Raw genomic sequence first — 21,766 nt, forward strand, 5'->3', positions numbered from 1 at the left:
CATTTTCTCCTGCGTAGATGGATTATTTATACCCACCTCACTGTCTGGAGGTGTGTATATGTGAGTCACAGAGTGACGGATCTGCTTTCAGCTGGAGTTTCAGCATCCACTGGAGAGGGTGGCAGTAGCCGTTTCATAACAGCAGCAGCAGGTTGTCCTTACTTTGGAAAAACAATTATAGAAAAGGAAAATTCTCCCTTTAAGGTAAGCTTCAGTCAGTCATCTTTTTCTTCTTCACTGTATCATCAACGAGCTTTCATTTTCACGCGCTGCCAGAGTGCCACTTTTTCATTAGTTTAATGGTCCGTGCATGTTTCTGTTGGCTGTTTAATGCTTTAGGAAAGTAAAATGAGCTCACTTTCAACCTTTATTACATTGCTCCTTATCATGTAGTCACCTGTGTGGGTATGTGTGTTTCATTCATAGACTTAAATGCGGTGGAACTAAAGTGTTTTGAAGCTATGGGACATATTTTTCTCAGAGAAGACTATATAAAAACCCATTTTTCTGAGGGGTAACACATTGCGGGTCGGCAGCCTACAGATTTCTCCTGAGTTTCTCTCCTCTGCCTGTTTTAGAGACATTTTCATTCAAAGGTAAGAAAATATACTTGAAATCATTTTCACGTGATCGTTCAATGAGTTTAAGCTGCAGCACGTGTTTACTTTTCCTCCAGTTGCTGAACTAAGTGAAGATCTTCCTCTAAAATTCCCTGTCCTTGATCGCAGGTCATCATGAGGCTCTGCTGTTTGAACTTCTGATCGTCTGCCTGCTCGGAGCCCTGCACGCAGAACCAGAGGAGATGGGGTTGGTCTCACAAAGCTGATATATACTTGCTGCTAACATTATAGTGATAATAAACTTTTACTTGCAGACATTTTATATGGGTAAATGGACTGGGTCTTATACAGTGCTTTTCTACTTTGAGACCTCAAAGTGCTCAACTCATCAGAGAGCAACTCGGGGTCAGTGTCTTGCCCAAGGACACTTTGGCTTGACTGGAGCAGCCAGGGATCAAACCACCAACCCTCTGATTAGAATGGTGACCTGCTCCTACCTCCTGAGCTACAGTCACCCCATCTTTATCTTTAAAGTTAGAGAAATTTTGTGGTGCTGAATGTTCATTAATGCTATTTTGGAGTGGACTGTGGACGGGAGAAGGAAACTGAGGTTCACACACAGCCAAACTCATGTCTTACTTCACTTAAAATGGGGAAGTTGGGATTAATTGAGCTTTATGATTTGTTAGAAGAATATGCACACATATTTGTTTGGGAGAAAAATACATGCAAAGGCTTATAGGGCTGATTATTTATCATAATAAACTGTATGACAGGCTACAGCTGTAAAGAAAACCTTCATTGTTAAAGCAATATTCTGTTAGGCTGCACCTTAAATTGTAATTAATCATTTTGAAGAACTTGTAGGTTGAAATGAATTCCAATTAATACAGCTGAACACGACAGTGGGGGTAGATATGAGTTACTGTGGGGGGTATTTCAATCAAAAAGATTGGAAGCCAGTGCATCAGTGCAGCAGGAAATCCCTTCATCTGCATAATGAACTCAAATATTTTATAATATTTTGATTTAAACAGCCTCCAAAAAGTTCTCTTATCTGACTATTTGTCCCTCTTTAACTCAGCACAGTTTATAACAGATTTGACTTCCTGATTAAATACATAACAATAAGTACTTTATACCAGATTTCATACCAGACTGACATTTTAGTGCCTCTTTGCTACTATTGCTGTCAGTGTCCATATTCTGCAGCTATAATAGAGAATGCAGAATAACAATCATTAATCAACCGAAAAATTTATCAAATACTAAAAAACAAACAAAAAAACCCCCACACCAAAAAATAATTTATTGCACCTCTTTTCATGTTCTATTTTATGGCAGCAAACTCAGGGTCACCTGATCCAGCTCTAACTGTACGCTTTACCAAAAAGGAAGGTTTAGTCTGATCTTGAAAGAGTGTGTCTGTCTCTTGAAAACAAACTGGGAGCTGGGTCCACAGAGAGGAGCCTCCCATCCTCCTCTCAGAAACTCGAGGAACCAGAGCGAAGCGCTTTGTTAGTAGAATATGGCACTATGAGGTCTTTAAAATACAACGGGACCTGATTACTACAGATTTTAAATGTGAGAAGGGATTTAAAATTAATAGTCCAGCCTCAAAGTAACAAACACACAGACACGTTTTTCAGTATCCCTCTGAGACCCAGTGTTTCTAATTTTGTTAAAGGTCAAAGAAATAATGTGATTTTTATGTTTGTGTCTCTGTTGCTTCTCAGTGAAGATGAGCAGGACCTGAGGAAGAGGTACGCCGAGTCCACCATCACCAGCGAAATCAGCAAAATCATGGATTCAATGGTGCAGAAAAACTTTGTCAAGTTCCTGCTCAGCCAAAGGGAGAAGAAAAGCAAGTGAGTCAGAGAACCAAGCAGCAGATTAGAAACCAGCAGATTTATGGGATTGAAAGGTAACTTCTGTTCTCTCAGGCTGACTGATGTGGGGGGAGATTCAGAGGATCGGTACCTGCTGGAGCTCATCCTGCAGGAGGAGCAGAGGAGAAACATTTAGGTGTGTTTTTGATCATCCATGAGAGTTTGAACAGTGTTGAGTACAAAGTGGAAAAAAGACAGATTTACACCATTTACTTCAGTAAAATAACTAAAAATGTTATTTCAGTGCAAGCACAAACATTATTTATTTACTGGAAAATAAAGGAATCGCTTCATTTTCCAAAAGTTTGCACGTTCCTTTTAAAATAACAGCCTGTCCCAACTCAAGCTCTGAGACATCCGAAGCAGCTTTTCTCACTATTTTCTGACCAAACAATCAAACAACCAATTAAACAAGAAAATATCTATGTTAATCAATAATGAAATCTACTGATAGTTGCAGCTCTAAATTGACCAACTTTGCCGTGTTTGATAACAGTAATCTGTCACTCTGTTCTCAGGCTGCGACAGGTTGCAGTGATACCATGGAGAAATCATCTCACAGCTTCAGACACCTTTTCTTCATCTTTTAACTCTGTGATGGAAATCTGTGAAACTGTATTTGTTTAGTGAATATTTATGCCGTGCAAAGCCTCCATCCATCTAATACAGTTTCCACAAAAATAAAAATAAAGTGATTATCTAAAAATCAATGCCATCATATTTTGTTTCTCAACTACGAATACTACATTCATCACAGACGGCTGTGTGGCAGGCAGAGTAGAAGCTTTTTATTTATAGGAAAATAAACTAAATATACTAAAGGCTGAAATACACAGACTAGACCAGGTATGCTCAAATCCAGGCCTCGAGGTCTGGTGTCCTGCAGGTTTTAGATGTGTCCCTGATCCAGCACACCTGAGTCAAATATAGAAGTCATTAGCAGGACTCTGGAGAACCTGACTGCATACTGAGGAGGTAATTCAGCCATTTGAATCAGGTGTGTTGGATCAGGGACACATCTAAAAACCTGCAGGACACCGGACCTGGAGGCCTGGATTTGAGGACCCCCGGACTAGAAGATACATGTACAGCATGAAGGGGAGCCAGCAACAAGGAAGCCACAATCACAATTATACATGAGGTAACAAGGAGAGAGTGGAGACAGCTGGGGAGAAGAGGTGAACTCAATCTAACTAATGAGACAAGGGAAGCAAAAGTAAACAGACAACACAAAGTCCTGGCAAACTAAAACTGGAAGTAAATAAACATGGAAACAGAAACACAGACTTGACTCTACACAGGAAGGCAGGCACACTGGGGAAGAACTGAGAACACAAAGCTTTTAACAGGAGAAAATACAAACAATATAAACTTAAGGTACCCTCAGAATATCAGAATAATTAAATCCACAAAGTCCCAAACCGGAAACACTGGGCAGCTAGCTCAGGACCGCGACAACATTCGTTTCTTCTTATATCAGGATTCAACATTAATTTGAACTGTTACTGATAGTGCTATTAATATTCAGCATAATTACAGCGACTTTGATCAGCTGATGTTAAATAAGAAAACTAAAACATAACATGATATTATAACACCCTGAAAACAGCTGCTCTGCAAAAATAATGTTTGGAAATATTTGCAGTCCTTTAAATCATTCAACACACAGCTCATGATTCTTTACAATGCAAAACATCTGCACTGAAACATCTGTTCTCGCATGTTAACAGTTTATTTGTCATGCTTTAAAGTTGCAGCTTGTTTTCCCCCCATATTCAGTAAATTATATTATTCAGTTTTATTGAATGTCACATTTTTTCGTTCACTTTATTGTATTATTTAATATTTTATATACTTTTTTTTTACATTTTTAATTATTTTGCTTTTATTGTACTTTATTTAGTTCAGAATTTTTTCCACATAATGTTATATTGTATTGATTTTGAAATTTTACTTATTTAGTTCATTTAATTACGATTATATTATTTATTTATTTAATTAATTAAGTTTCTTTTATGTAGTGTTATTATGTTGTATTTTATTTTGTTGAGATATATATTTGTTCTACTCCTTTTACGTTTTTTTTTTTTTTAATGTTTTGGTTTGTTTGGTTTGGTCTTGATTTCTCATAAAAATTAACCCAAGAAAGTGTCTTTCTTTGAAGGTAAAGGCATATTACCACCTTAAATTAAAAACTTAAGTATATGCAAATTAATTGTGCATATAAGGTATTATTATATGTTAATGGTGATACTAATATAATGTATTGTAACTTTTAATGTTTTTTTAGGTTCACACCATTCCACAAATCACGGTTAAATTCTCCCAAACACCAGGGGGCAGTGTTCAATACGCTGCTCACTTGTTTACTTCCTTGTAAACAAAATGGAAGCAGTTGCAATAAATTTAGGGTAAAACATCCCGGAAAATACCAGAAAACTTCACTTTTCAGTCGGTAATACATTTACAGGAGTAACACGTCGGCGATATAACAGCTAACTTTGCTAGCTAAGGTGAAAATAGGGAGAATTTGCGGGCGACAGCGTGTTAAAGATGTCAGCTTAGCTTAGCTCAGCTCCAGATCGTTGCAGTAAAATTGTGGCTTAGTAATTTTTCTGTGCGATAAAACTCGCAGTTCCGACTTTAAACCTTCCTCTTGGCGTTTGGGACAGACTTCAGCAAAATGCGGAGAGGTGTCGGCGGGGGCGATCGCCAGAAAGAAGCTGGCCGAGGTAACGTTAATACGGGGGCACTCAGAGTCTCATGTTAGCCAAACATACATTATGTTCCGCAGGTGGCAGGTTTTAAAGAGCCAACTCGGGCCATACAAATGTTTTCTTTCTCTGGTTTAATTTGAACGCAAACTGCCTTCAAAACCCATTTCCTGCTGTTTTAGCTTTCAGTGATTATGTTCCCAGGAATTAGTTTGTAATCTGTAAGTAAATGCCATATAAATAACTCTAAGCCTTTTAATTAATGGCACTTGGTTTGCAATTAACCCTTACTTACACATTTGTAAGCCACAGCATTAAAACTACCTGCCAAGGATTGTGTAGAAGCTGTAGAAGAACTTTCTTATTTAACCGTCCTTGTTTTTTTGTTTTTACCTGTTTAGGCCAAATATAAAGAGAGAGGAACTGTTCTGGCTGAGGATCAGATAGTACAGGTGAGTTTCTGTGATGGAAAATCATTATCTGCAGATAAACCTCAAATTGTTTGACTGACAGGTAAATAATCTACATTGATTATTTGTTTTCTTTTTTTTCCCCAGACAATATTAGTGTTATATTTAGTATATTTACAGTCTGTCTTACTGGCTTACTAGCACAGTCCATGAATGCAAATTGTTGTCTTCAAATAGCAATAAATCTAATAAAGTTATTCTTTAAAAATAAAGCTGACTCTGAGGGGATGTTTATTGATTTTTCCATGGACTCTTTTGCTAGTTGATTAATCAAAACATAGTAAAACAGTTAAAAAATATATCAGATTCCATCCTTACCACTTAGAAGATTTGCTGCTTTTCTTTCCCACATGTCTTTTAAATTGAGTATCTTTGTTTTTGGGTTTGTTTTTTTAATTAAAATCAGTTGAAGTTGTCGGCTGTGGTTCTACGACCCTGTGACAGATTATTTTTGAACCAGAGTCAAAGATCTTTAAATATCAAAGTTATCAGCACGGTAATCGATAATGAAAATAAGTGCCAGTTGAAGTCCTGATTTTAAACCACTTGTTTACTTTGGTTTTTACTCTGCTCTCAGGTTGAAACTAATTCAGCCTTTTTAGAGTTCCTCTGACTGTTTTTCAGTGGTTGACTGCAGCCTTTTTCAGGACTAATAAAGTTTTAAACCAGCTGAGTGTTCATTGAGCAGTTTCTTCTTTTTTTGCCAGATGTCCAAGCAGCTGGAAACCTTCAAGACCCACCTGGAGGAGTTTGCCAGCAAGCATAAACAAGAGATCCGCAAGAACCCGCAGTTCAGGGTCCAGTTCCAGGAAATGTGCGCCACCATCGGCGTTGACCCGCTTGCATGTGAGAACCATTCAGAATATACTCAATAAAAAATAAAAGTTTTGGGGTTATTATCTCAAAATTTTGATCTAATAACTCATAAATTTAAGTTGTTTTCCCATAAATTGAGTTAGTAAGTCAAAATTTTCAGATGATAATTTAAAGTTTTGGATGGCAGGAAAACATTTTTTTCAGTGGTGAAACTTCCACATGGAGTTGCCTTATATTTTGTCAGTGGTGGGGAAAAAAAAAAAAAAGCTGGAGCTGTCAGGTGCTGGAAGCAAAGCTGTTAATGAAGGATAAACCTCAACAAGTGAACTACTCAAAATGCCAAGAAAGAAATGTTTGGGTGGGGGACAGAAAATTTTCATCCATCCATCCATCTATCTATGCTTATCCAAGTGGAGTAAAACTTTCCTTGTTGTTGTGTTCTTTTTTTTTTCTACAGCTGGTAAAGGTTTTTGGTCTGAGATGCTCGGCGTTGGTGATTTCTACTATGAGCTCGGTGTACAGATCATTGAAGTGTGCCTCGCCCTGAAACACAGAAATGGAGGTTTGTATGTGGTTGCCAGTGGTTGTGGACGAGCTTTCATAAAGAACAGTCCAGTGTATCCTCTGCTAGAGGAGATAAAAAAGAAACACTGAAGCACCTTTTTTGTATTTAGCTCTTTATATAAAAAAAACCCATCAAACCCTGTCTTGTCCAGCAGCTTAAGCAAGCTCTTATTATAGATGCAGAAACTTCTGGGTCACTTCACTCATTTTGGGACCTTAATATTGGGTGGACATCAGCAGCAGTGAATTGCACTAAATTAAATCATGAACTGCATCAGGTAATTATAACTGTGTCTGGCTTTGTAATCACTAAACAAGGACCTAATGTGTGTTTTCCTTCAGGACTGATCACTCTGGATGAACTCCATCAGAGAGTCCTGAAAGGACGCGGTAAATACGCTCAGGACGTGAGCCAGTAAGTGTAACAAAACACATGCTGTTGATTTACATAAAATGCCTTAAAAGTCTTTTGGATTATTTAATGCCTGTACACAGCTTAAATCACATGACTGTTAAAGCGACTGAATATGTGCTTCCCAGGGATGACTGGTGAGAGCCATAAGAAACTGAAGGTGATGGGGAATGGTTTTGGGATGATTCTGTTGGTGGTTCTTACTTGGTCCAGTCGGTCCAGCTGAGCTTCAACATGGACCACACTGTAGTTCTTCAGCTAGCTGAGGTAAGACGACGCAACAGTAAGAAATCCCCCCCGTACTTGTTTTACACCAAACTACAGACTTCTTGAATTTTTACTCTGAATTTGCTGCTCCTGAGGACTTTTTGATTGTGTAGTTTTCAGGCCATTATGTCCCTTTTTTTGGACAAGATCTGCGCTTATACATATCCAACAAATCTCAGCAGTCTGTCAATGAGAGACAGTAAATTTAACATCCAGCCTGATTGCTGTGGTACACAGCAGGGAGAATGAAAGGACAAGGTTGATGATTTTCTGTGTGGAAAAGAAAGATCCTGTCTGTTTGCTGCATCATGATGTTTTGTCTTTTTTGTTTGTAGAAAAAGGGATACGTCACAGTGCGAGAGATCAAGGACAGTCTAAAATGGGAGAAGGAACGAGCGTGTCACGTGCTGGTAAGTGTACATCAGCTTATTTCAAGTCTGAAAGCAGCCGGGGGTGAAAATGATGTATTACGGTCTGTGAGGAACGGGGCTCAGCCCGGAGGGTGGGGCAGCACACTGAAGAGTGGGGGCTGTTCCTTCATCTTCCTTTAGTCCTGCAATATTTCAAACTGATGCGCTATCGTGTTATTGTATCAACATCTCGTTGGACCTCAGTTCGTGAACAGCCACCAAATACAACAATTTCACATTTTTCTGAAGTTAGTCGTAAGAAATCCTGTCTCTCCGTGTTTCCAGGATCACCTGCTGAAGGAAGGCCTGGCTTGGCTGGACTCTCAGGCCCCCGGAGAGGCACAGTACTGGCTGCCGGCACTCTTCTCCCGAGCTCACTTCCCGTGATGTCACACCAGAAGGCCAATCAGATGACACCTTAAGGAGCGTGGGTGGACCCGGACCAGCAGCTCGAGGCTTGCTGGTAGCAGAACACACCCTGTGGGAAGAAGCGGCTCGTGTGGACGGAGTCGGCCGGTTCTCTGGAGCTTGTCAGGCAGCATGGACTCCCTCTGAGGTAACTGCTGGACATGTGGAGCGGGAAACTTCCAAGGATCTTTACGTCCATCACGCTGCAGAAGGATTCAGCTGATAATATCAAGATTTCTGGGTAATCGGGGGAAAAGTACAAAACAAATATTTCCAAATGTATATAAACAAGAACTTTCTCAGTTTTGTTGCCTTTTTTTTTTATTATTCTGCAATAAAATGCACTTACATTTATTTACTTGGTATGATTTATTTACTTTTATATAAATCCACTGTGTTACCAACCAGAAAACATGTTCAAATAATCAGAAAAAACCTGGTTAAATATATGATGTGGTTATAGCTGATCACAAGTTCCTTTTAGAGAGAAGTGCAAAGAATTAATAACTGGTTAATATTACATTCAAATATTCTCAGATCTAAAATGCTGCATTTGTCGACTTCAAGGATCATTTATGAAAGTCCACACACTTTTAGCTATATTCAAAAGTGTCACAAATGCCATTGACTTAAAATTAAAATAAAAAAAAACAAAAACTCTAGTCTGGCGCTTTCTCACATTAAAACTCAGCTTACTAATATTTTGCAGAGATGGGATTTTAGACTACAAAGTTTCAGATTATATCTCATCTCATGCTCATGATGGAAAGAAGAAAAACTGCAGAAACATTTTTTTCCCTGTGAGCTGAGACAAAAAATAAGTTTTTTTTAAATCAACTATACTTCCTCCTTATCAAAGACTGATATTCTGCCCTGATTGCTGAGACTTAATAGCGTAAGATATTGCGATTGCAAAAGTTTAGGGTGATCAATGATGACTTAAACCTCAGAGGGGATCTCTGCCTCAAGGCTGCTTTAGCAGTGAAGCATCACAATGCAGTGCTTAGGAAAAGCCTATAAAATTCAGAACTTCCAAACATTCCCACACAGCTTCCATTTTCCTCACCACATCCGAGAAGAAGAAAAAAAAAAAAGCGGTAGAAAACATTTTTACCATTAAACATAATCAACACACGTCACCTCCAGTCACTTGAAGTTAAATCTGTGTATGTGGAAGGGCTTCAAACAGTCGTGTTTTGGGTGTCTAAATATTCCCCATACTCATAATGTTTTGTATTTAATCCCTAACCTGATAAATTTAAAGTACCTTAATGTAAAAATGACGACCACCAGTGTGTGTTTATAACGTGTGTGTGTGTGTACTAATTTTCAGCTTGCATTCAGAGGTCCTAAGTAGGTTAAATGAGGCGTTGGCTGCGGTCGGCTGACGCCTCCCTTGTTAATACTCACAGCAGAAGGCAGATCTAAATATCTGTGCATGCATTGTGTGTCGTGAACTTTTTGCCAGTGATTTAATACCACAAAGAAAAATGTAAGCAGTGAAGTTGTGCTTGTGCCACCTGCTGCTTTTAGCCCAGAGCTTTTATATCTTTGCAGACATTTCCAAACAATGAGCTCTTTTTAAAATGCAGTAACAAGAGCGTGATGTCCACTGTGAAGGATTATGGAACACAGGCAGGTTTCTGGTGTCTGAAGCCTGACATGTTGGGCACTTGAAGCCAAGATGCTTCGGAAATAACACGATGAGGATGTGATTTACATCAAATGAATGACCACCCATTTTTTAAGACTTATTCAAACCACAGTGGTGCCGCGCTCTCTCCTAATGGCTGTAGACGTGATCTTCAAACGTGGACTGGTCCATCCTGTCGCAGATCATCGAGCAGAAGGGGCACACGCGGTGACACTGCTCGTGCTGCTCCAGTTCCTCTGGGGTGATGCCGGGGAACCTCTCGCGGCAGTGACGACACACCAGTGACTGAAATAGAGATGGCAGCAGATCGGGGGTTGTAACGGCACGGGGAGTGGACTATGTTTAAAATCTGCTTCAAAAATAAACCCTAAACGACTGAGGCGCTCGAGGGAGGGATGCTGTTCTCATTAATGAGGAGAGATGCCATGCGAGTCACTCCTTCAAACTTAACTGTGCGCTCTGGCCGCTTTACTCAAGCTATCTGCACCCAAGTTATTACAAAAAACTAAATCTAGTGTAGTTGTGACAATTAAGTGAATTAGATTAAAAAAAAAAAATTCAGAATCAAATAAAAGCTAATCTGATATCTGAAGTAAAGTATTTGACTCACCCCCTCGTCCTCTGGTTCTGCAATGAAACAGGAGGAAAATCAGCACCACAAAAGGAGACTTTTCATATACTATACTATAACATCTGATGAAGTTTTCTCCAGTGAATGATCAGAAATCATATCAAACATCTGAGGCACCATGCTTGTTTCTGTATGTTATAGGTACAACATTAGTGCAGTGATATTAGAGAGCGTGAAATGATTTTGTTGTAGTTGTTAACAGAGCTTAGATGTGTTTTTCATGTTGGGATCTCCACACACAAAGCACGAAATGCTCGAACAATAGCATGAAATAAATACCACAGTTCAACCTTCCCCTGCGCACTTTGGCAGCCTGTAACTTTGCATGGCTTCATTAACTATATTAAAGTTATTGTACATTAAATAAAGTACAAAGCCCCCCTCAGATTTGCATGTGTGAGACTGTTTCCTCACCTATGGTTTCATAAAGGTGCTCCTGCAGGTGCTGGGAGGCTGACGTGTCAGCAGGTGGTGCGGTGTCGTCAGGCTGCAGGTACACAGAGGCCGGGGGAGTTGTGGGAACCTCTGTATAAATTCTGCGCAGTTCCTGAATGTCACCTTTGAGAGTCTGGAAAAACAAACACAGTTGAGGAATCAGAAATAAAAAAAAAAAGTGACCGAGTCTGAGCTGTAGAGACGGTGTTATTGTGTATACCCGGTTTTCTTGAGCAAGCTCCTCGTTCTCTTGTGTCAGGAGTCTGATCTCTTTGTCCTTCAGGCCTATGGCTCTGTTGCTATCATCTATGATGATGTTCTTATCTGCCAGCATTTCATTAACGTCGGTGATTTGCAGCTGAAAATTGAAGGAAAATGCACGGACACGTGTTTTTCTAAATGTCTGGTTAACACAATTATAAACCACAGAAATAAAAATAAAAAATTTCCAGCATATGTTGAACTTGCTGCTCGAATTTAAAACCTTATGAGGCCCAATCCAAAGGAGTCAGAGGGGTCGAGTTCAGGGCCTCCTGGGGTCAGATTTATGCACAGTTCTTACAAAGTCTCAGAGCAGCTGAATAACAACAAAAAAAAAAAGGTGTTTTGGCCTTCCCTGAAGGGTAGGCTTTGTTTGAGAACTGGTCCTCCTCAGGAAGATCTCACAGCTCCACACTTTTTTTATTTGAATGATTTTCACCTGATAAAGTCATTAAGATAAATAATTTCACCTTAATGGCAAATTAATTGATCAACTCCTGTATTGTTAAGGTAAAATTCTCCCATGCGTTCACATGTACCCGTGGGTATGAGAGAATTGACCTCCTCCATCTCCATCCACCTGCCTGCATGTGCGTGACACCAGCGAGGAGCACAGCATGCCGTGCTGCTGCTGACTGAGACTGCGTGTGGCGGGGATGTTCCCATAATCCCGCCACACGCAGTGGCGGGATTATGAGAACTCTACAACTCATAATTCTACAACTCTACAACTCATATTCATGTTCATATTTGAGACTTCTCACTGAAGAAAAGTAGCAGTTTTTCTGAGTACTTCCTCTTCTTATCACAGTTTTATTGGGGGACAAATGCACAGGTGAAATCTATTTTTTGCCTTTGCACTGATGAACTTGCTTTGTTTGCTGGTTGTTAATGAGATTATTGACATGTTCAAACAGCAGTGGCCTTTCATTTTGTGCTTTTATGCATTTAACAAAAACAAACCGCAGGTAAGAAGCAAATCTGAACAAGCTTAAATTTTTGTTTGCACTCACCTCAAATTTGCTGCTTTTCTGTCTTTCTGCATCAAGCGCTTTGGACACATTCTCCAGCTGCTCACGCATTTGTTCCATCTCAGTACGCAAATACTCATTACGTGTCTTAGCATTTCTGGTCTCCTCGTTTTCAGCTGCCAGCTTGGCCTGAATCTCCTGTAGCTGTCTGGTAAGAGTCTGACACTGACCTAAAGAGGAGACATCTTAAGCCATGAAATTAAATCACTTTAGGAGCATACCCCCTATGTTTCAACCTGTTCGCACCTTTAGGTCATCTGAGGGGGTTCTGCTGTGTCTCCTGCACTGAAAGCCTCCTGTGTAAGTCCTGGTTCTCTCTCTGCATTTTGTCCATGCTGTTGGCGTGGCTCTGCAGCCTTTGCAGCTCTGCAGCGAGCCGCTCCTTCTCTTTCGTGCTGCTCTGAAGGTCGACCTGCCAGATGGAAAGCATACAGTTTAATATATTTGTTATTTTTCTGGTCCCAAATAATTGACACCTGAATGGATGGCCTCTCTGATCAGTCACAGTATATTAAGTCTAGGGCGTCTTATTTAACTTACATACATTTAGGCCAAACATTAGAAACACTGATTATCATAAACACACGAAGACTAAAATGAGTAGACTGAGAAAATTCAGGGCAGGAAACATTTAAAAATATCACAACAGTACACAGAAATATATGACTGTAAATGACCCCACTCGGTCGATTACCTCGATGAGCTGGATGCTGTCTTTTGCTCTGAACAGCTCCCGTTCGCCTTCTCTGACTTTTGCATTCAGCCTAAGATGCACAGAAAACGTTACACAACAAGTTCTCAAGTTGCCGTTAAAAGATGAAAACGACTCACCTGGAGATCTCCTCACTCTGGGCCTCAACCCTCTCCTTCAGCTTGTCGCGCTCCTCTTTCAGCTGGTTGATCTTCTGAACAGCTCGATCGTATTTCTCCTGGAAAAAAAAAAAAAAAGATGTAAGGATATGTAAGTTAGACCAGAGGGGTGAGTGAGGGGGCCACACTTTGAAGAACTGAGTTTAAAAAGGACGCATGCGGTGCTGAATTAAGCTAAACGGAATTTTGTTGGACACAAATAAGAAACAATGCAAACTTTTTGCGTCAGTATGAATAACAGTCCACTTAACCTTGGTTGATACAATATTTAACTAAAGTCAACTAAACCCTCAGCTGGAAAATAGTGGAGTGCTCCCTCTGGGCTGAAGGAGAGAGGCTGCTCCAAGTGAGGGAGGTGGATCATAAGGTGGGCAGAGGACTGTTGCAGCACCATCAGTAAAGCGAGAGCTTTGCCAGTCCATATGCAAAAACCAGTCAAAAGCCTGGACACACTCGCCCATGTGTCCAGTCTTTTGACTGGTTCTGTATATTCCAACCCTCACCTGTGGTCATGAGATCTGGGTAATGACCAAAAGTGTATTTCACAAATACAAGCAGCCAAAATGAGCTCCCTCCTTAGAGGTACGATGAGAGATCCGTTCTGTGGGCCCGTTCTGGCCCACATGTGGTCTGAATGTTGGTGCTGAAGCTCCACTGCTGTCAAATGAAATAAAGCTAAACAAAGCTCAGTGACATCAGACCCTCTAACAGCGAGACAAAATGATCTTACCTCACATGTTCTCGATGAGCTCCGTTCCCTCTTCTCAGTGATGCTACTCTGCTGTATTTCCATCTGCTTCGTCATCTGGATCGCCATCTCCTCCTAGCAGTAGCATCAAACACAAGTTTCTACACTGATATCAAAGTGCTGAGTTTAGATTTGAAATGTGAAGTGAGAAGAAACCTTCAAGCGGTCATTTTCCTTCAGCTGCTGCTGCAAAGAGCTTCTCAGGGTTTCAACCTGCTGCTGGGTATGAAGCAGTTCACTGACCAGTTCATCTTTTTCTTTCTCTTTCTGCTCATTCTGCCCCTGCACAAATCAATAACGCTGAGTCAACTTACCAAAGTTCAGCTTCCATTTAACTCTTTCCTCTGTTGCACAAGAAAAATGATGCTGTGGAAAATGAGATAAGCAGACCTGTAAGCTGGCAGCTTGCTGCTGCTCCCTCTGCAGAGCACTCCTTAAGGTTTTGTTTTCAGCTCTTATGTGATCCAGCTCTTTCTGCATTTCAGCTTTCTCACGTACGCTCTGCTCGACTTGATCCTGGTTCACAAACAAAAAAACAAACATCAATAAAACAAACAAACCAAACATCAATAAAAAGTTGTGTTTCCTTTGCAGAGACCGAGACCTTCGTCTTGTTTTGCCGGAGAAGCAAAAGTCAAACGTTTTTACTTAAATAAAAATATAATTAAAGTGCCAAAAAATAAAATAGGCAGAATCATTTCTCAGTAATCTAATGTTAGATTTCTTTCCATTAATTTCTGCATCCCAGATAAAATATAAACTTGGCCTACAAACAAAATCATAGTTTGCTTCCTGATTATATTTCTGACTCTACAACAGGAAAGCTGTCAGGTAAAAGTTGTGGAAAAAAATATTGAATATTGAAAAATATTGAATTTTGAAGTACATGCTTCATAAAAATAAATTATTATATTCAAAAAACGTAGGTGGTAAGATCCACAGGGGAACATCAGTCTTTGCATTTAACCCATCTGAAGTATGAGAAGCAGCTGGCAGCTACTGTGCAGCCCCATCAGCAATTATATCACTGAATAATTTCCAGGGCAGAACCCCGGCTGGTTTTAAACATCTTTGTCTTCTGAGGAAGTCTGTCTGCCTGTTCCTCACACTGTTTCCAGATCAGAACAACGTCCCAGTTACCCGCTTCTTCTCGTATCTTATGAAGTCAGACAGACTTTTTCTGCTGGCTGTACTGCAAGTTTCTTATTTAAATGTCAGTGGAATCGCCTTCTCCTTTGCTTTGATCCTTCATAGCTGCTTTAAACGAGCACAAATTAGCAATCGCTTATTTACAGACATTACAATCTGAGTGAAGACCTCTCATAGGCCACCACCAATACATCAGCAACAGCTAAAAAGAGGTCTCCAGAGGCTCTGCTTCTTCAGGAGCCTGAAGAAAGCACAACTCCACATCATCTGTTGCTCAGTTTCCACAGGTACACCAAAGAGTCTGTCATCACTTACTGCATGGTACCCTAGTGGCACCTCCAAGAACAAGAGGGCCCATCAATAGCCCAGAGATCACTGGCACCTGGCTGCCAACAGTGGATGAGATCTATCACACCCAGTGCAGTCGCAAAGCCAACAATTACAGATCCAACCCACCCTGCTAAGAGACCACAGCATACCTGCACCCACTCACAACTGATACACACAGAGGGCTGAAGGGGTGCAGATGGAGTTAGTTAAGGTGAGGCAGACAGTTATGAAGGAGTAAATTCAGACAGGTGAAGACAAGACACGAGGGGGGAAATAAAAAAAAAAAAAAAAAAAGATGAGTCAATTCACAAAAGTAAAGCAAATATCAAATAAAACAGGAAGTGAATGAAGACAAGGGAATACAAAGACAACAGAGCGAGACAATGGCAGGAAAACACGTAAGATACCAGGAAAACATGAACACATAAAAAAAGAATCAGTACAATCAGAACAACAGATGCTTTACAAGAACATGACAGATTTAAGTAAGCGCCTGTAAGAATGTGATATTTCACAAATGGTCCTTTAAAAGGTTTAAAGGATTCATAACTAGCAGCTGAGACAGCAAAGCCTGCCCTGTTTCCACTTTGGGTTTGTGTGCATGTCACCATAACAAAACATCCCCTGCAGCAGAAAAGCCACATAACTGGTTTAGATTCTTTCTCATGTGTTGATCCTGGACCTCAGAGCGTCTGTGAGTGCCTTTGCCAACCTGACAGCGTTCCAGCAGTGCGTCATACACTCAGGAGGCTTTGCAGTGAGATAAAAGAAAAAGCCAAGCTTGAAGAGGAGCCGATTCGACCTATGAGCACTAAAGGTGCTGGATAAAGTGGGCTGTTTCTGACTCCCCGTATGAGGCATCTTTACCTGTCGTACAAACACAAAGTCTAAGAGCTCCATGATTTAAGGTGGTTTTAAGAATTTTTTTCTTTTTTTTTTTCTTGTAGCTTGATTTCTGGATGTCACAAAACGTCCTTCAGCTTAGTGACTCAAAATCTAAGTACCTTCAGCTGCTCCCTTATTTCCCAAGAGGTCGCCACAGCAGATGCCTTTTTACGCTGGACAAACCCTCCCATTTATCCGGACTTGGGACTGGCACCAGGAGCCACTAGCATGTGACCCCCTGAAGCTGGGTTTGTGTCCGAGACTTAAACTGGGGATCTTCTGTGTGTGAGGCAAACGTGTTAACCACTACACCATGACCTGACATCCTTTTATTTGGCCCCACATACCTGAGCTGCAGCTTTGAAAATAATGTCGGAAACCATTCCTCCAACATCAAGCTCTGCCCAATGTCTGGGTGTGACACACAAATCGCTTTCACCAACTAAGACATGTTGGAAAAGTTACACGTCTTTTTCTTCTCATCCTCTGCTGTAATTCCCTCTCCCACCTCCAGCTCGTTCAAGACCACATCAATTTTTTCTACTCTGGTCCTCCACTGTGTTCAGACTCGAGGGAATGCAAAAAGAGTACATTGTTGCAGGAAATAAAAAAATAAAAAAAAACCCTCAGAAAACTGACCAGAAATCAATAAAGCATCTAACATAAAGCGAATCAATCTGATCTTCTTCATATTTAAACATATCCATCTCCATATTAGTCCCAGTTTGAGCTTAAATCACAGGTACAGAAACGAGAACCAGCCACTTCATCTCTCTCCTTACATGTGGTTTGCGTTTGTTACCTGCGTCGTGATAACCAGGAGGTCGTCCTCCGGGCTGCTCTCCAGGCTCTGCTCTGATGGACTTTTGAAACAGAAAGGAGTGCTGGCTCCTCGCACCTGCCCGGTGCTGTCGACGTAGCAGAACTGGTAGAACTCGATCTCGTCTTTAGGCAGGTAGTAATCTGAAGGCGAGAGAGAGCAAGATCTTCATGTCACAGTGAGGCAGCAACTAAACATTACTTTCACTGCTCATTGATATGTTTATTATTTTGTTTATCAGTGAATAAAATGTTGAAGAAATGTGTGAAAAAGGTCCACATTAATTTATTGAAGTCAGTGAATATGCCTTGAAATAAACTTCCAAACAAACCTGAAACTCAAAGAAAGAAAGAAACTGAACACTGAAGATGCCAATCCAATTTGTTTTTATATATGTTGTAAAAATCCATTGACTAACAAATCAAATGCAAAGATTCATTTTTGAAAATCTGACTCTAAAAATCCTGCTTTAAATTGACGCTTTCACCGTTTTGTGGCCTAAAATATGTGGTTACTTTATTGTAAGGTTGAAAACTGGTGACTAATCTGTGAACTCTAAACCTCCGCCAAAACAAAGGAGAAAATATGACCCTGTAGGTATCACAGATATAATCACATCTGTGCAGATCACTGTCATGGCAGCTAAAAAACAAAAAACAAATATAAGATTAAACTGTTTGCATTTACGACACAACTAGGGTGTACACTACAAACACAGCAAACACATGCACTTAGAAACAAAACTGAAAGCATTTCTCACCCTTGAAAAAAGCATGCCTCGTCATTGTCTGTTCCCCAACTACGTCCAGACATGGCTCCACCCACACAAAGGTATGATAATCTTTCGTTGTGCTCCACCCCACCTGGAAAATGGTGGAAAACTTTAAAAGAACACTCTTTATTTAACACTTTAAAGATTTCATTATCCACCCCCACCTTAAAAATGCCCACCCAGTCCCTGGGGTTGGGCTGGAAGGCAGCAGTGAGGCTGTAGTTGCAGGTGATGTTGCTGGATGGTGGGTATGACTGAGGGATGTCAGTGAACACCACCTGGGAGAAGGTGGGTGCTGAGGGGTCTGCTGCCTCAGCACGCACTGCGGCAGTAGGGCTCTCCATGCTGAGATGCAGTCTGCCAAGAAGCATAAAAAGGCCGATGATGAAACATTTCATGAGCCTGACTGATGAGAACAGGTGGTGCAAACCGCCGGTGTCATGACAGAAAGCAGCAGGCCTCCTTCTTCCTGATGTTCTTAGTGTTTTTGTGCTTTTGCGCACTTACCATTGTTCTATTCCGTGACTGATTAAGCACCCAAAACTATCTCAAAATCAACTTTTCTACAACTAAAAACATTTTTAAAGACTATTTATAAAACAGCCCCTCGCCTGCCGACGACATTAAATTCGATTTATAAACTTTTAAAGGCCATAAACTCAGGATAGATCACAAAAGTCAAGAAATCGAAAGTAAAATAGCCTAAAAGACCGCACCCGGGACATTACAGATAATTTACACTCATACAAGATAAAACTTAGGACAGAAATTCTCCTAACAAACCTAAAATCAGAAAGAAATGTTCGGATAAACACATTAAACTTACATATTTGCTGTCAGTTGTCAGTGTCGTGCTCTGCTGTCCGCTCCGAAACGACCAGCTGAGTGCTGCCTTCACGTGCTCATCGGACATTTGTTTTCCCAGCACGTAAACGCAACGTGAAACTTCACAGTGTCGTAAAGGGGCTTTTCCCGGAGGACGTTACGTAAGAAGCTAAAAAAAAAAAAAATTAAGAAATTAAAATCTCATTCTGGGGAAAACACGGAAAACTTTTGAAGCTCTTTTTAATTGAATTTGATAATTTAATTGATGAATTTGATAATTTAATAGAATTTAACTGATGATACTCTATATCTGGAGCTTTTATGTACTGGTGACCACTGAAATTAAAGTTAATTAGGATAATGCTTAAAACAAATGAGAATTATTTAAATATTCTTTTTTTAGTCTTATACAGTGCTGTGTAAAAGTCTGAGCCACCCCTTTTATTTCATATTTTGCTTCCAAGGAGCCCAACTTTCTTACAATTTCTTGGAATTTGTTCTCCAGGCTTCATGAAGGTTTATCAAAGGTCTTTTTGTTTGTTTGTTTATTTTTGGGACATTCGCTGTTTTTTCCACTCATTTTTTTGTCCAGTCTTTGTACCTGAGCATTTTCAGAGGAATGCTTCTTTGTTTGTTATGCCACTTAACACTGACCTATGAATCAATCAAACATAAAAAGGCACCTAATTGAAGGATGAATCAATGTAGTATCTACACCTTACTCTCAGCCTGTCACAAAAACATATAATTTATTCCCATTTCTTTAGCTCAATGGTTAGCACCATCAAGGTGATTCCCAAAACTTGGCATATGTCATCGTGGTTTGCTCTATTTTCTTAAATGTGTGGAAATTGGACAAATGGAGGAAAAAAGGAGACATGGCACGCCTGCAAAGATGTCTATCTGACTCTTCAGCTGATCCAGCTACTGTTCACAGAAGCCTCATCAGAAATGGTCTCGGTGGAAGGGCGGCTGTCAGGAAGCCATTCTGAAGAAAGGGAAACAAGGAGGAAAGGCTGAGGTACACCACATTAGACAAGACCTGGGCTGAAACTCAGTGGCAGCATGTCTGATTGAGCGATGGATCTAAATTAGAAAGTTTTGGTTCAAATCAACAGTGAGTGTCTGCAGCCATCTGTAAACATGGTGGAGGCTCTGTCATGGTTTGGGCCTGCATTTCAGCCAGTGGTGTTTGGGATCTTGTCAAAATTGATGAATCATGAATGCAGAAACTTACCATCAGATTTGATCCACCATGCAGTATCATCTGGAAAGCACCCGATTAGCAGTGGCTTAATTTTCCAGCATGACAATGATCCCAAACACACTACCACTGCTAGAAAAACACACAAGTGAACAATATCAGGCATGGATACTGAGAACAGAACAAAAGGCCGAAGAGAGCTTTGAATGTCCTTCAAGAAGCCTGGAGAGCTGTTCCTGAAGACTGCTTAAAGAAATGACAGGAGGCTGCCTCACAGTTCAGACTGTAATGGAGAATCAAGGTCACACCAAATATAACCTTCATGCTTGTTAGAATTGTGCAAACTCTGTTTTTATCTCATTACTTTCCGTGTTTGTACGTTTCAGCACAGTACTGTAATTTGCCAAAAAAAGGGACCAAAACACACAATAAACAAAGTAAAAGATTAGCTGTCCTGATCATAAAAGGAGCTGTTATTGGTAAAAATTTCTTTAGAAATCATTCATAATATTATGAATGTGAATTCTTTGGCTCACAATAACCGTGAAGTGAAATCTGGTATTTTGACAGCCCTGTTTACAGATTGTTTAAAGTGTCAAACACACACACACACACACACACACACACACACACACACACAAGTTACAGGTCTGTCTGCAGTGGCTTTGTCTTCTTGTTTCAGATTGTCTGTGAAGGTGGTCAATGATGGATGCATTGTGGGAAATGTAGTCCAGTTATAACAGAACCGTTTCTCACAACTAGAGATGGAAACACAAGAGGGAGCCAAGCTCATTTTCAGTTGTGAGACTACAAACAAATATATGCAGGAATATATGAGGAATATGGTCAAAAAAGATTTGTTTAAACCACCTCTTCTCATGTTTCAGTATATTTTCTTTTCCGTTTTGCCACACTTGATGTTAAAAGAAGAAACGAGAAAGAAAGAGGACAGGAAAGGGGAGAAAGGGGAAGGGGAAAGAAAAGGAAAGAGCGGAGGAAGCAGAACGAAAGGGGGGGGAGGGGGGGAGAAAGAAAAACAAAAAAAAAAAAAAAAAAAAAAAAAAAAAAAAATAAAAAAAAAACAAAAAAAAAAAAAAAAAAAAAAAAAAAAAAATAAAAAAAAAAACAAAAAAAACAAAAAAAAAACAAAAAAAAAAAACAAAAAAAAAAAAAAAAAAAAAAAAAAAAAACAAAAAAAAAAACACCACATAACCAAAAAAAACACCCAACCCGCCCACCCCACCCCACACCACCACCCCACCCCGCCCCCCCCCCCCCCCCCAAAAAAAAACAAAACAAACAAACAATAATTGTAATTATGTAACTGTTCTTCTTTTAAGTTTTGTACACTTACAGTTTCAGACCTTTGTTTCACCCCTGTACACTTACACTCACTGACCACTTTCTCACACCTTTGTACACCTGTTCACCTGCTTGTTAATGCATATACAGTGCCTACAAATTTATTAGACCACCACCCAAATGTAAGGTTATGCCACAGCTGCTCAAATTTGGGTATAAAAATAAAACATAAATTCAGTTTGAAATTCCTCACTCCTGTTCAAAATGTTAAATGGGCTGGCACTTAAAAAGTACTTTTCCATTCAGTTTGAAGCACTCAAAGCACTTTCTACTTCAAGA

General features: G+C 40.0%; 2 protein-coding genes across 2 annotated transcripts; one reads left to right on the top strand and one right to left on the bottom strand.

Moving 5' to 3' along the window:
• The first annotated feature begins 17 nt into the window (after positions 1–17).
• LOC115797844 (vacuolar-sorting protein SNF8) lies at positions 18–8,666 on the top strand. The gene is given in 14 exon segments (XM_030754365.1): positions 18–60; positions 729–807; positions 2,297–2,428; positions 5,046–5,181; positions 5,565–5,615; positions 6,341–6,479; positions 6,907–7,011; positions 7,356–7,432; positions 7,568–7,610; positions 7,613–7,692; positions 8,028–8,102; positions 8,388–8,471; positions 8,473–8,501; positions 8,503–8,666. Coding segments are annotated over 14 exon segments (1,095 nt in total). The 3' UTR covers positions 8,525–8,666.
• A 140-nt stretch (positions 8,667–8,806) lies between these two features.
• On the bottom strand, positions 8,807–19,023 carry calcoco2 (calcium binding and coiled-coil domain 2). The gene is given in 15 exon segments (XM_030755024.1): positions 8,807–10,449; positions 10,775–10,791; positions 11,210–11,363; positions 11,451–11,588; positions 12,505–12,692; positions 12,769–12,934; positions 13,217–13,286; positions 13,354–13,451; positions 14,123–14,215; positions 14,297–14,422; positions 14,531–14,656; positions 17,307–17,467; positions 18,085–18,187; positions 18,261–18,453; positions 18,923–19,023. Coding segments are annotated over 14 exon segments (1,776 nt in total). The 5' UTR covers positions 18,441–18,453; positions 18,923–19,023; the 3' UTR covers positions 8,807–10,293.
• Positions 19,024–21,766: the final 2,743 nt, after the last annotated feature.

Source organism: Archocentrus centrarchus, chromosome 19 (assembly GCF_007364275.1).
Source record: "Archocentrus centrarchus isolate MPI-CPG fArcCen1 chromosome 19, fArcCen1, whole genome shotgun sequence".
NCBI classification, from domain to species: Eukaryota; Metazoa; Chordata; class Actinopteri; order Cichliformes; family Cichlidae; genus Archocentrus; species Archocentrus centrarchus.